Genomic DNA, 12,461 nt, shown 5'->3' on the forward strand with positions numbered 1-12,461 from the left:
AGACATATAACCATGTATCTCAGTCTGTTGTTATACTGTTAGTTTCCATAAATACTTTTAAAAACTTATTTGGCTCGTGCTCTCATCATAAAATGCATCGACATCGTTCTCATCACGGTCATCATCTAAAGTATTCCACTCATTGTCACCATCGGCATTTATCTGTGCACATCTAAAGTAGTATTACATATAAGTGGTAATGCAATTTTTATGTCAATCATTGCCCTACATTTTTTAAACGTACTTGGCTCGCACTTTCTACATAAGATTGTTCATCTATATCGTATTCCTCATTGTCATCATTGGCATGTACCTATACAAATTCAAAAAGACATGTAAGTGTCAATGCACTAGTTTGTATTCGATATTTTTTGGTCAACGTTCATGACACTTACATTACCACTATACGATCCATCCTAACTCATATAGTTGTCTCCGGGAGGTTCGTTTGCATTCAGTGACGATGATCCATTCCCGCTACCGGAACCATCCCGTTTCTTGCTTCATCAATACACCTTCAAACAAGGTGTCAGATCATTGCCAACATCCCACAACATCATCGTGGATATACTCAGTTCATTTAACAGTGGCACGGCTATGTGTCATGCATAAGTAAATGTGTAACCAATTTCAATGTAGAAAAAAGTGTGCCCCAAATTATTTAGGTAAGGAGCAATTTTTTTCATACAAATTTCAAAGAAAAAAAAAGGGAAAACCCCTACTGTCGGCCGTTGACGGGTCCTCGCTTGGGGTCGACGCCGATGCGGTGGTGCTTTGCACGTCGTCTAGGGCGCGTGGGAGGAGAGAAACGTTGACGCGGGAGCACTTGGCATTTCACCCGGGTCACGACGCGTCAGTGACTGCGGACACCGCCGTGCTGGTGTCGGCGATGAAGGCGAGCAGGGTGTCGACGCGTTGGTGAGGGTCGACGTCGTGACAGCGGTGGACCACATGTTCAGCCCGCGACCACGGCACGACTTGATTTCTTCGGCAGCTGCAGTCACGGCAGCAATTGATGAGGCTAGGGTTTCCTCGACGGGACTGGGGTGTCGACGCAGGTTTTTTTTTTCAACCGAGTACCGATGCCACGATCGGTGTACGTGGGCGGGCATACGGGGGCGGGCCGTACATGCGCGGGCAGTCGTACGACGGACGGCGGGTATACTATACGTGAAGTTGTAAAGACAATACTACCCTTTATATGTTTTTTTTGGGGGGGGGGGTGGAGTTTTACCCAAGTCAAGTGTTTCCCTTCAGGGTTTCAACATTAATTTCATGTCAAATTTTAGCACCATTATATTTCGTGAGCAGAACATATTGAAGCTCACAAGCTGAGTGAAGTATCAACACGAACATGGTTAATAAAAGAAACGTAGACTCGATACGAGATGGGGCACAAATCTGAGGTCTAAGCCAGCAAGCATGCATGCATGTTTACTGGAAGTTGATCTTGGTGCCGTGAGCCTCGAGCACCTGCTCGAAGTCGGCACGGAGCAGCACCCTGACGACGGCGAGCGCCTCCTCCTGGCTGCGGATGTTGGCTTGGGTCTCCAGCATCTTGGCGAAGGGCCCGTTCCACTTGCCCGTCCGGTTGGTGCGGATGATCTCGTAGGACATGGTGTCCCAGTGGTCGATGTAGGGCAGGTCCTCGGCGGCAACGTGAGACTCGCTCTCCCACCCGCCGCTGACGGTCTCGTGGATGGGCTGCAGCCGCTGCGCCTCAACTAGCATCACCTTGAGCGCTGCCAGCGCGCGCTTGACTGGCTCGACGTCGGCGACCGCGGCCGCGGACGGGTCGTAGGCGGAGAGCACCCGGGCGGCGTCGGCCATGGCCTGCCGCCCCAGGGGCACCCCCGGCAGGTTGGCGAGGCCGCCGATGAGGTCGTCGTAGCCGCTGCCGAACGGGAGGGGCGTGGACGTCGGGAACAGGTGGGCGAGGCCTGGGAAAGCCTGCCAGTCGCCGCCTCCGTTGGTGAAGCCGGCTAAGGAGACGTCGTGGGTCTGGAAGGCCACGCAGGGGCCCTTGGGGTCGTGACCGTGCAGCTTCATGACGACAAGGGCAGGTCGGGCGTCGCCGGCGGCAGCAGCTGCTCCTCCGTGCTTGCTGCTGCCGGCGGCGAGGGCAAGTATGAGCAAGAGCAGAAACGTGGCCATGGCGAATCGATCGGTGGGTTGCTCCATCGATCTCTTCTCTTCGATGAGCAGAACAATGAATCAAGGAGTATATATGGCGGCGGTGGCAACGGGAACCCACACCCATCGCACTGCACACCTGACTTGCTCCTACCTGCTATAGCTAGTGCAACGAAAGCAGCGTGAAATGGCACAACAAGGGTGTGACTTAGGGCCCGTTCGAAAATTCGCCAGCTCCTAGAATCTGTAGAGTGGCGGTTTGCTCGCTCCCAGATTTTATACTACAGCTCCGTTCGCTCCCGGAGCGGAGTATTCCCGAACGGGGCCTTACTGCCCATGTTCCAACATACAGCACCACCAGACGCGTGCTTCAATTCCAACCTCTAGCTTTTGCATCCCAAGGATGTGATGAGCACTCCGTGATTTGCTGAAATCATCGTTTTTTTTTGCGGGTGATGAAATCATCGTATATTATCAAAGATCAAGCAGAACATTCATGGCCAAAAAAACAGAACATTTTCAGCTGAAAAAACACAAAAATGTTGGCAGAATTCTAACAATAACAAGGCTAAAATACACAATTAGAGTATCTACAGCCAGACGCCTCAAACCGTCCTCAAACGCTCGGGCAGACGGACCGGTCATTGGCCGATAAAAAAAGCGACGCAAACGGGCACGTCAAACCGGCTTCAAACGACCGGACTGTCTGGTGCCCCTCAAATCCAGCCCAAATGCATGGCGGATATGGGGCGGCCCGGGTGCGTCTGCTATGTCAGCCCGGCCCACTCCGACCCCAGTGCATTGCGTCCCCACAGAAAGCCCAATCTGGAAAACCTACAGTAACTTCGCCCCCGCTTGGCTCCGCTCCGCTTCGTCTCTTCCCCTCCCCTTCTTCGATTCGGTCTCGTAGTTGCTCCAATCCCATCTCCGGCGAGCATATCGAGTTCCGACAGCCGCTCCGACGGCTCCATCAACGACAAGGAGGAGTTGAGCCCTCCGAATTGCGATGGCGGTCGCGGGTGAGCACAAGGGGGGCAGTTCCGGATCTGCTCCCTCACTGCTCGCCCGCTAGCGCAACACTGATGCCGGAGCCGGCCCTCTCATCCCGCATGCAGCTCCACGGGGGCTGCTCAATCCACGCCCCCTCCGTCGTCCACCTCCCCCGCCGGTTGCTGCTCCACATGGGCAGCGGTGGGTTCTACTGCCTGCTCCGCCGGCGTTGTTGATGCACACCCCGAAATCGGAGGCGCAGAGGCACGCACTGCCCGCCGCGATAAGAGGCAGCGGACAAGGGAGAGGAGGCGTTGGAGCAATCCATACGCCACCGTCGCAGGTTGCCAGCGATGCCCGATGAGGAAGAATGGCTCCTTGCATGGGTCTACTTTCTGCCACTTACGCCCGTGGAGATGACCAAGGCGCTCCGGCTAGCCATTGAGCATTCCAAGCATGAGGCGACGGAGGCATCGATAGAGGCAGTGAGGATGGCCAAGCTGAATCGCAAGCAAGGCCGGGCTTTCCGGCGTTTGAAGGGCTGCACTGACTCCGATGACCCGCCTCCTGCCGCGAATGCCTACCCGGACGCCTAGAGCAGCGTCAGTGACCAGAAGGGCAAAGGGCTAGTGAGAAAGTAGTGAAGCTCCACCGTCTCTGTCTTTAATTTCAAGTTTTTAGTAATCTAATTTAAACTTGTCCGTTGTTTATGTGGATTATGTGACCTTGTCGTTCTTTTGGATATTTGTTGGTGATGTTTTGGTGATCGGAATGTGCATTTCTATCTCCGTTCAATGATCTACATTGTTTAGTTCTACATTTCATGCTTCAGTACGGATATGGGGTATCGGATATGAGATACACAAATGTGGATAACAGGATTTTAAGGAGTGCCCGGTGAGTGCTGGGGCGTGTCCATGAGCATTTGAGGGCCCTGATTTTCTGTCCGCGGCATGCTCTTAGCCTGGATGTAGTGTGCGAGCGCTACCGCTTTTTTTTAGATTTTACATTTGTCTACAGTTTTCTAACGGGCGGTTTTCTTTTGTTTCTCGGCGTTCTCCTGTTGTTTTTTCCTTTTTCTTTTCTTTCTGCCATCTTTACTTTTTGTTTTTGTTAATACAAATAAATCAGTAACAATTTAGTAAATTTCAGCTTTTCATCCCCTATTCCGTGACGGCCACGGTAAACTTTCCCTTACAAGCTTTGTCGGCGAGCCCGTGGATTCATCTCTCTTCTAGTTTGTTTTCCAGTATTCGACCCTCCTCGAGTTCGTCCATTTGGACGTAGTCAATGGCGCTCCGACGTTGATTCATGTCGTCTCGTTGGAGAAGGAGGTTTGGATTTTTTGTTGTGTTGCGAGATTTGGTGTCAGGTGCTTCAGATCTATTCAAGTGTTCAACGTCGACAACTACGCCTACAAGGTGTTGGTTCTTAGGGGTGCGTGCATGAAGACTTCCTGACTGTAATCCACAACGTCAAGCTAGCTCCGACAGGAGAGCGGCGACAACGATGTGTCGGCGGCTCATTAAGTCGACAGTAGTGCTCGTTTAGTGTTCATGAAATTTCCATGTAATTTCTGTTGTGTTTGAGGTGTTATATATTTTCGGTGAACTTTGATAATAGATCTGGATCATTTTCGCAAAAGAAACCATGAACACTTTTTTTCAACACTCACGAACATTTAAAAAATTGCAAACATTTTTAAAAATTCAATGTCATCCTTTTAGAAATGATATTATAAACATTGTGCATGAGACTGTGGCTGCTATCAACAAGGTCAAACTGGCTTTGGTAGGAGTGAGCTACAACACCGCGCCGACAGCTCATTCTGGGGGTAGTAGTGGTCGTTGGGGTGGTCTCGGAATCTCGATGTAATTTCTATTATGTTTGAGGTGCTTTATATTTTTATGAACTTTGATAATAGATGTGGATCATTTTTGTAATGAAAATCCATGAACATTTTTCTAAACATATGAATATTTTAAAAAAATTGTGAACATTTTTCAAAATTAATATCATTTTTCGAAAATCTCAAAAAATAAAATAAAGTTAGTGAACATTTTATAAACATCACAAACTTTGTTTTGAACCATGAACATTTTCAAATTCATGATCATTTTTTAAATGGACAACCCCCCACCCTCAAATTTCCGCGTAGTCTCATCTTCAGCCCTAAAATAATAGTGCTCAACTTTGCCCCTCTTCCGGTGCCCTTATAGAAATACTCCTCCGTGTCGTTTCCGTCTGGTCAAAAGGGTTTGACCGTCAGATGATGGGCGTTTCCTGGACATTTTTACCCCTCGTAAAGAAAAATAAAGAAACGAAAGGAAAGGAAAAAAAAAGACAAAGTGAAACTTACCTGTAGCCAGCCCACCCCACCACCGTAGCCAGTCGTCTTCAAGCTTGTGCTAGGACCGTCTCCGAGAGCTGCCATTCAACATCCGCATAGCCACCGGCTAGCGCCTGTCCAACCACCATGTCCAAGAGCTCTGCGACTGCGAGGATGCCCTCTACCTCACCACCGACGGGTTCGATCTAGGAGGGCTGAAATCAACCAAACCGTCGCCGTCTTCGTCTCCTGCACCGAGCGCTGTTGTCACTCGATTCGTCAGTGTGCTCCTCGCATCTCCAGGAGGCTAATTTGCCCCTCAGCCTGCACGCCGTTGCCTTGTAGAGTTGTCACCGTCGCGTCTGAGCTGTTGCCGCCGCTTAGGTCCGCCGCCAGCTCACCTTCGTCCACCCCGCAACCTCCTGTTTGCGTCCCCTGGATGCGCACGAGCTCCGGGTTTACCCTGGTAGCCTCATCCTCCGCTCCCGTGGCCTGCCATGCGGACTCCGCCGTGTGGTTTGGTCGCCGGCGATGATCTCGCCGGGATGTGCCATCGACAAGTGGGCTCGACAGATCAGGATATATCTATACTACTATACAGTGTACAAGTTTTGAATTGAAACAACAACACAATCCTATCCGTTGGTCTCATAAATCTAATGGTTGAGACTCAAAGGATTCGCAGTGAACAGTAGTTCGCAGCTGCATCCGCTGGTTTCTGGAACAATCGCGTCACAACTCCTCTCTTCTCCCCATGTTGCATGTGCCATTGCATCAGGCTGCTTCTAATGGGTAGTATCATACCTTAGTATCATGCACATGATACTAAGCTATGATACTACCTTCGTAATGCACAGTATCATATATTAGTATCATAGGTAATCTTATTCATTGCCATACATGACACATAGTAGCATAGCATTTAATATGATATAGTATCATGATATGATACCCAACACTCTCTTTTTTCATTTAATTCTATGCCACATCAGCGAAATAGTCTAGTTGGCATGCATGATACTAGCTATGATACTATCATTACGACCAGCCTTAGGCAAAGAGCCGAGACAGGGGCGGAGACAAGTGAACGTTTTTAGCGGGCTATATACTGTATATCGGCTAATGGCCGCAGTTAATTGCATCATTAGTTCGTATAAAAAATATACTCCCTCCGTCTTAAAATTCTTGTCTTAGATTTGTCTTGATACGTACATCCGTATCAAGACAAATCTAAGACAAGAATTTTGGGACGGAGGGAGTACATGGAATAAACTTTTGAATCAACTACATCGAATATAGAGAAGACCAAAGCCATGTAGCCATACATGTAGGTGTGGCTAACTATTGTTTTGCCCTTGCATAATTAATCGATCCGATTGATTGGTTGATCTACGTGTGTGTTCGGCTAGACTACTTAGGGCGTTTTTTGTTGCAGCCCAGTGAAATGTAAAAGACAACCACAATACCAAATTCATTAGCAGAAAACCGCCATTCATAATTCATGGCAAAAATCACTGCACAAAAGAATTGACAATGGCAAAAACACTGATGATAAACGCTAATTGCTTTAGTTCTCTTCCAGTTGTCTTCAAGAAATGTTTTTGAAATAGAAGAATGAAAACAATTTTCTTTACATTACATGATTGTAAAGAAAAATAACTGTAAAGTTGACATTATCAACTTGTTCAACACTCCTGGCAGTAGAGCTCAATTTAAGTTAACATATATGTAACATTCTTTTGTACTTCTAGATATATATTATGATGATTTTTCATCAATGCTATCATGAGACATACATAACATATCGTGATGTTTCGTAACTTTTATGGACATTGACTTTTCGCCTCCCTCATATATAAGTCCTGGCTTCGCCCTTGGCTGAGTACGAGAGATGTATTGTCTAGGAGGAGAAACAAAAGCAAACAATTTGTGGGTTTCACCACGTACATCTTTATTATTTTTTCCTACGGAAATTTCTGGATGTCGGTAGGCCACAGGCGTTCTATCATGCTAATTACCAAGTTTTTATTACTTCTCTGCATGTATACACCAACAATATTTATTTTTGCTCTGAATTCATTTCAAAGTACTATATGCTTTTTTCTTCTTTTACTAGGATCATAGGAACTACACTATTAAGACGTGCATTGCACGTGTATACATACTAGTATATATAGAGAGAGAGACTTTCTAGGGTGGGGTCCACCTGTAAGAGAGTGAGGTTTTTTTTCCAAGGGTAGGTCCCACATGTCAGTGGCATATGCACACAAGGGCATCTATTTCTAGAAAACGTCCATCTAACGGCCAAACCACTTTGAACGGACGAAAACAACACGTAGGGGTATTTCCATAAGGGCACCAGACGGAAGAGAGGTAAAGTTGAGCACTGTTTTTTAGTGGTAAAGATGAGACCGGGTGGAAATTAGGGGAAAAAAAGGAAATGTCCCTTTTTTATACCCGTGAATATTTTTTAAATTCTTGAACTTTGTCAAATCTATCAGAAATGATGTGCTCGGTTTTTTTTCCGGGTCACCAGCTGCTAGTTTTTTTGAAGGAACGAATAGAAAAAAGAACTAGTGATGCGAGCGAGCACTATCGGCCCGGCCTCGCATGTGATATACCTAAATTGTGCCGCAAACAGGGCCAAATTAGGGGTTTTCAGCATCTCCACTAGGGTTGTAGGTATTGGCCGTCAGGCTTGTACTAAATTACGAGCCTTCCTCGAGGGTTTCTCCTGATTCTCCACCGATCGCACGCAGTCAACAAAGTCAGATCCAATATCCTCCTGCTCAAGGTAACGAAGCGTTCCCTTGTGATCTCTTACCATCCCTAGCGACTTTACATCGTTCAGGGCTCCTTTGATTCAAAAGAACTTCATAGAAATTTTGGAGAATTTGTATCCTTAGAAAATTTTCATATACAGGTTGTTTGCTTCATAGGTATGGAATCATTAGGAAAAATTCCTAAGGATTGCTTTACAATTTGTTTTGGAGGTAACTTTCCATCCAATCAAACCTGTTGCATCAAGCACTCATTGCTCCAAACATATTTTTAACAGTGAGATTGTTTGTCAAATGGTGATTTTTAAAGAACTCGCTCGCAATTGTGGTGTTTTTTCACAATTTACTCATAATTTGGCGAGAATAGGCTGTCAGGTGCAACCAGTGTATGTGGTACGCTTGCAATGCTTTTGTGCTAGTAGCCTAGTACTGATAGATTTATCAAATAATAGTCTTGTTGGAGAAATCCCTAGTTTTGGAAAGCTACTAAGCCTACTACGACTAAACCTTGCGTATAATAATCTCAAGGTGTCGTACCTCAAGAAGTTAGTGTGCATCACAACTCAATTCACTATTTCTCTCATCTAACAGACTTTCAGGGAAAATCCCCTAATAAGTTTCCCCTGAAAATACCCTAACATCGACTATGTCTGTTAGGTTTTCACAAAGCACCCAACATCAATTGCTACAAGCATGCTGCTGTCAGCTATGCGCGGCTACCGCAAACTACTCGATGCTACAGCCGACGCTCGAGTACGACATGCCGCTGCAAGCCCGCGCTTGGGGACGGTGTGCTGCTGCATGCGCGCCGGTACTGCAACGCCACGTTGTCATGTCCATCCTTACCACAGCAGCGGCCACGTTGCAGAAGCAGCACCTCGCCGCCCCGTAGCAGCGCCGCACAACACGGTTGGCGGTCACCGTCCTGCTTGCGGCTGACAAGCTGCTCGTTCGGCTCAGGATTGGCAACATGACTGATATTGCGGCCGGATTACAACATGACTGATGTTGCAGTCAGATTGCCACGTCACCTATGTTGCAGCAGCTGGCAGGTGGCCGCTTGATCACATTCATCCAATGGTTCTCGACCCTGCCGATCTTTGTCAACAATCAGCCGGCAGGTGGATAGCACATTAATCTTTTGGTCATTTTGTATAAAAAAGCAATGCGGTTATGATTTCACATTACAAGCATCACGGTGTAAGGAAAATCTAAGGAAGTTACCATATTACAGTTATTATGCAACAGAGAATGGCCACACGCCTTAATATGATCTTCAAACTCGCTCGCACATAGATGCATTTCTAAAAGAAAATGGAAAGATAACTGACGAAAGCTAACGTACATAAATGCACTTCTAGAAAAAGTCTCCTGCCAACCAGTCATACCGAATACTGATGATGGTCACAACCATCAGTGTTTATTCAGAAACCTAGCACCATCATCACAGAACCTAAAACCTGAAGTACCAATGCCAAGAAAAACTGACTTGCTCCTGATGGATAGGCTTAATCAGCTAGCGCAGAAACCTCTCCATAACTTTCCCTTGCACATTTTCCACCAGCTCTCTTTTTTGATCTTCTGTCTGTAGAATTCACAGTCTGCGAGTTCAGGGTCTGCACCCGCCCTCAAGACAAGATCTCTCACAGTTCTTAACAGTTCATCTAAAGCCATGATTTTCCTCACAAGAGAGTTCTTCTCGTCCTCAATGTCAATGCAAAGCGAGAAGGCCTCTATCTCTGCAACATTTGCATCGCCATCCTTGATCAAAGCTTCTTTATATGATCGTAAAGCTTTTATAAGGACAGACGAATCCTTTCCTGTGATCTCAGAACCATCTTCGACACTGTTTCCAGTAACCTCAGATTTTGAATCCTCCTATGACAAAAAGGAAATTCCGTGTAAATAAAAATGCAAGTTTTTGTGCAGAGAAAATATGTGCAAGGCAATAGATTCTGGCGATTCTAATCATTTTATCTAGCTTTTACAGAAGCAATGAAAGTGAAATAAATTACTGATACACCACTGCCATCTAGAACCTTTAAAATCTACTGTTATTATAACCATAATACGAAAGCAATTGAAAAAGTAACAGTTAAGATTTGATGTAATTAACAACGGTTATTAATCAGATTTGAGTGTCTTAATTACAAATCAAACTAACATAATTAGAATGAGTGGTGAATGTTTAATTGGATTTAACACCCCTAATTAGAATCCTCACGAAAAAACACCCCTAATTAGAAACCTTTGGATACAAACACAAGGCGACGTATGTTTTTCCTAGAGTGCAATATCTATAGGATACAAACTCCTCTATCCAATTGTAATCATCTTAACATTATATTTATTTTATTGAAGAATAGAAAAAGTGTTCAGACTTAATAAAAGAAATGAATTTTTAAGATTCGATGATTAAAAACACGTCCATTCTTGTATTCAAGAGATTAAGACAAAGAGTTGAATAGCAATGCTAGGTCCTCTACTACGAGTTACTTTGACTAAAACCAATAGCATATCTTTATAGCAATATAATCACACATCATTGGATACAATTTATGGACCAAACATAAGAGGGAATCCTTAATTAGCATCATGGTCACACAAGAATAGGCTGGCTTACCGAGATGTATTTCATAAAAGGAGGCCAGACCGAGTAGGGATGGACCGGGAAGACAGGCCGCTTTCTATTTTTAAGATGCTGCTTCAGCTCCGCTGTTTCCAGAGACAAGGACAGGAACCACTCAGGGGATTTGAACTGATGCACGTAATTTCTGCATGGGCGAATTGCAAAGTACAAAAAGCCATTGAAAACCGTCATAAGCCGCACTGAGATTGTATCTTTGACTGAACAGTTGGTGACATCCATAAAGCGAGTGTACAACGGGAACGTCTTGTGCAGCACAAATCTCTCGATGCCGTCATCGCTGGCTGTCCAGATCCAAAGGCTAAACGTGCATTCCTTCTCATTTACGATACAGAGCTGCCCATCGTTGATCTGACCAATCTGAAATGTTTGATGTACCTTTCTCAAGGGCGGCGGCAGATCCATTCGGGAGAACTGATATGTGTCTGTGTTGAGCACGAAAATGTACTCGCTGACAGCCAGCCCGGTAATGGACTCGCATTGCCAACATATAAACCCATCCAGCACGGTGCTAGCTGTGCTCCTGAAGCCCTGAGGCAGCAGCGTCGCGATCTCCGGGAAAATCTGCCACTCCATGGTGTCCGATGAGAAGACAGCGACGCGTGCGCAAGGCCGTGAGTAGTCGTGACGGACACATACCACACGGGACGGCTTCTGATCCTCTTCGCAGGAGAATGTGTGGAACCCAAGGGAGGTGCCGGCGGGCATGTCGTGGTGCTCCTTGGGGCGGAGAAACAGGGCCATCATTTGGGGGTTGTACCGAACTCCCTGCTTGCTGCTCCGGTGTTTGATGGCCATGGAGCCGTTGTAGGCAATCGAAGGATCGGAGAAATCGACCACCCAGTCCCACTCGGAAGTGTCATCGTCTTGGAGGAGAGTGAATCTGGCGGAGGGGCGCCGTAAGGCCGGGAGGGCAGTTATTGTGTGTGAGAGGAAGCGAGGGAGGAGCGGGGCCGCGTGGAGCGCGATGAAGCGGCGGCGGAAGGCGCGGGACGAGCGGACGGCGCCGAGGAAGGCGTGACAGGTGAAGGCGGCAGAGGCGAGGCTGGGGAGGTCTGGAAGGCGGATGAGGATCTCTTGGAGCTGGTCGTCGCCGAGGTCACTTATGGTGGTGGGACTGGGAGCGGGTGGTATAGGGTGTTCCGGCAGCGGCGACGATGGGTGGGAAGCCATGGCTGACCGGCCGCCGAGCTCAAGCGCCGCGTGGAAGAGGAGTTTGGAGCTGGACTTTGAAATGGAAGTGGTTGCCGGAGTAGGGTGGTAGTCGACGAGAGAAGAGATTAATAAGTGACCATTACGGTTTGTGTTAGCGAGATAGAGGGAAGGAGATAAACTTCCGGCGGCGGCGACGACGGGTGTGCAACCATCGCTGACCAAGCCACCGCATGTATAGCTACCACGTCTAAAACCCTCCTCCCCTGCTCGTGCGGTGTGCTCTGTTTGGCTGCCTGTATTGCAGTGCCTCCACTAAAAATAAGTCCATGTGAGACAAAAGTAAACATGATTTGTTTACAAAAAATAAACATTTCTTGAAACTCCGATCAGAATTTGGAAAAGTAAAAAAATAGATTTGTGAAGAATT

General features: G+C 46.9%; 2 protein-coding genes across 2 annotated transcripts; both read right to left on the minus strand.

The window, feature by feature from the left end:
* Positions 1-1,336: 1,336 nt before the first annotated feature.
* Positions 1,337-2,154, minus strand: LOC119352050 (60 kDa jasmonate-induced protein-like). Its single transcript, XM_037618792.1, has one exon. It carries the CDS (start codon positions 2,152-2,154, stop codon positions 1,435-1,437), a length of 720 nt encoding a protein of 239 aa, XP_037474689.1. The 3' UTR covers positions 1,337-1,434.
* A 7,526-nt stretch (positions 2,155-9,680) lies between these two features.
* LOC119352051 lies at positions 9,681-12,052 on the minus strand. The gene is made up of 2 exons (XM_037618793.1): positions 10,856-12,052; positions 9,681-10,110 (listed from the first exon to the last, which is right to left on the minus strand). The coding sequence occupies exons 1-2, from the start codon at positions 12,050-12,052 to the stop codon at positions 9,745-9,747; spliced, it is 1,563 nt and encodes a 520-aa protein (XP_037474690.1). The 3' UTR covers positions 9,681-9,744.
* Positions 12,053-12,461: the final 409 nt, after the last annotated feature.

This window comes from Triticum dicoccoides, chromosome 2A (genome assembly GCF_002162155.2).
Source record: "Triticum dicoccoides isolate Atlit2015 ecotype Zavitan chromosome 2A, WEW_v2.0, whole genome shotgun sequence".
NCBI classification, from domain to species: domain Eukaryota; kingdom Viridiplantae; phylum Streptophyta; class Magnoliopsida; order Poales; family Poaceae; genus Triticum; species Triticum dicoccoides.

Bases quoted from the DNA above. Each gene is read 5' to 3' on its own strand.
- LOC119352050 (XM_037618792.1), bottom strand. From the start codon at position 2,154: ATGGCCACGTTTCTGCTCTTGCTCATACTTGCCCTCGCCGCCGGCAGC.
- LOC119352051 (XM_037618793.1), bottom strand. From the start codon at position 12,052: ATGGCTTCCCACCCATCGTCGCCGCTGCCGGAACACCCTATACCACCC. The intron at 10,111-10,855 runs GTAAGCCAGCCT...TTTTTGTCATAG, and splicing joins CTTTTATGAAATACATCTCG to GAGGATTCAAAATCTGAGGT.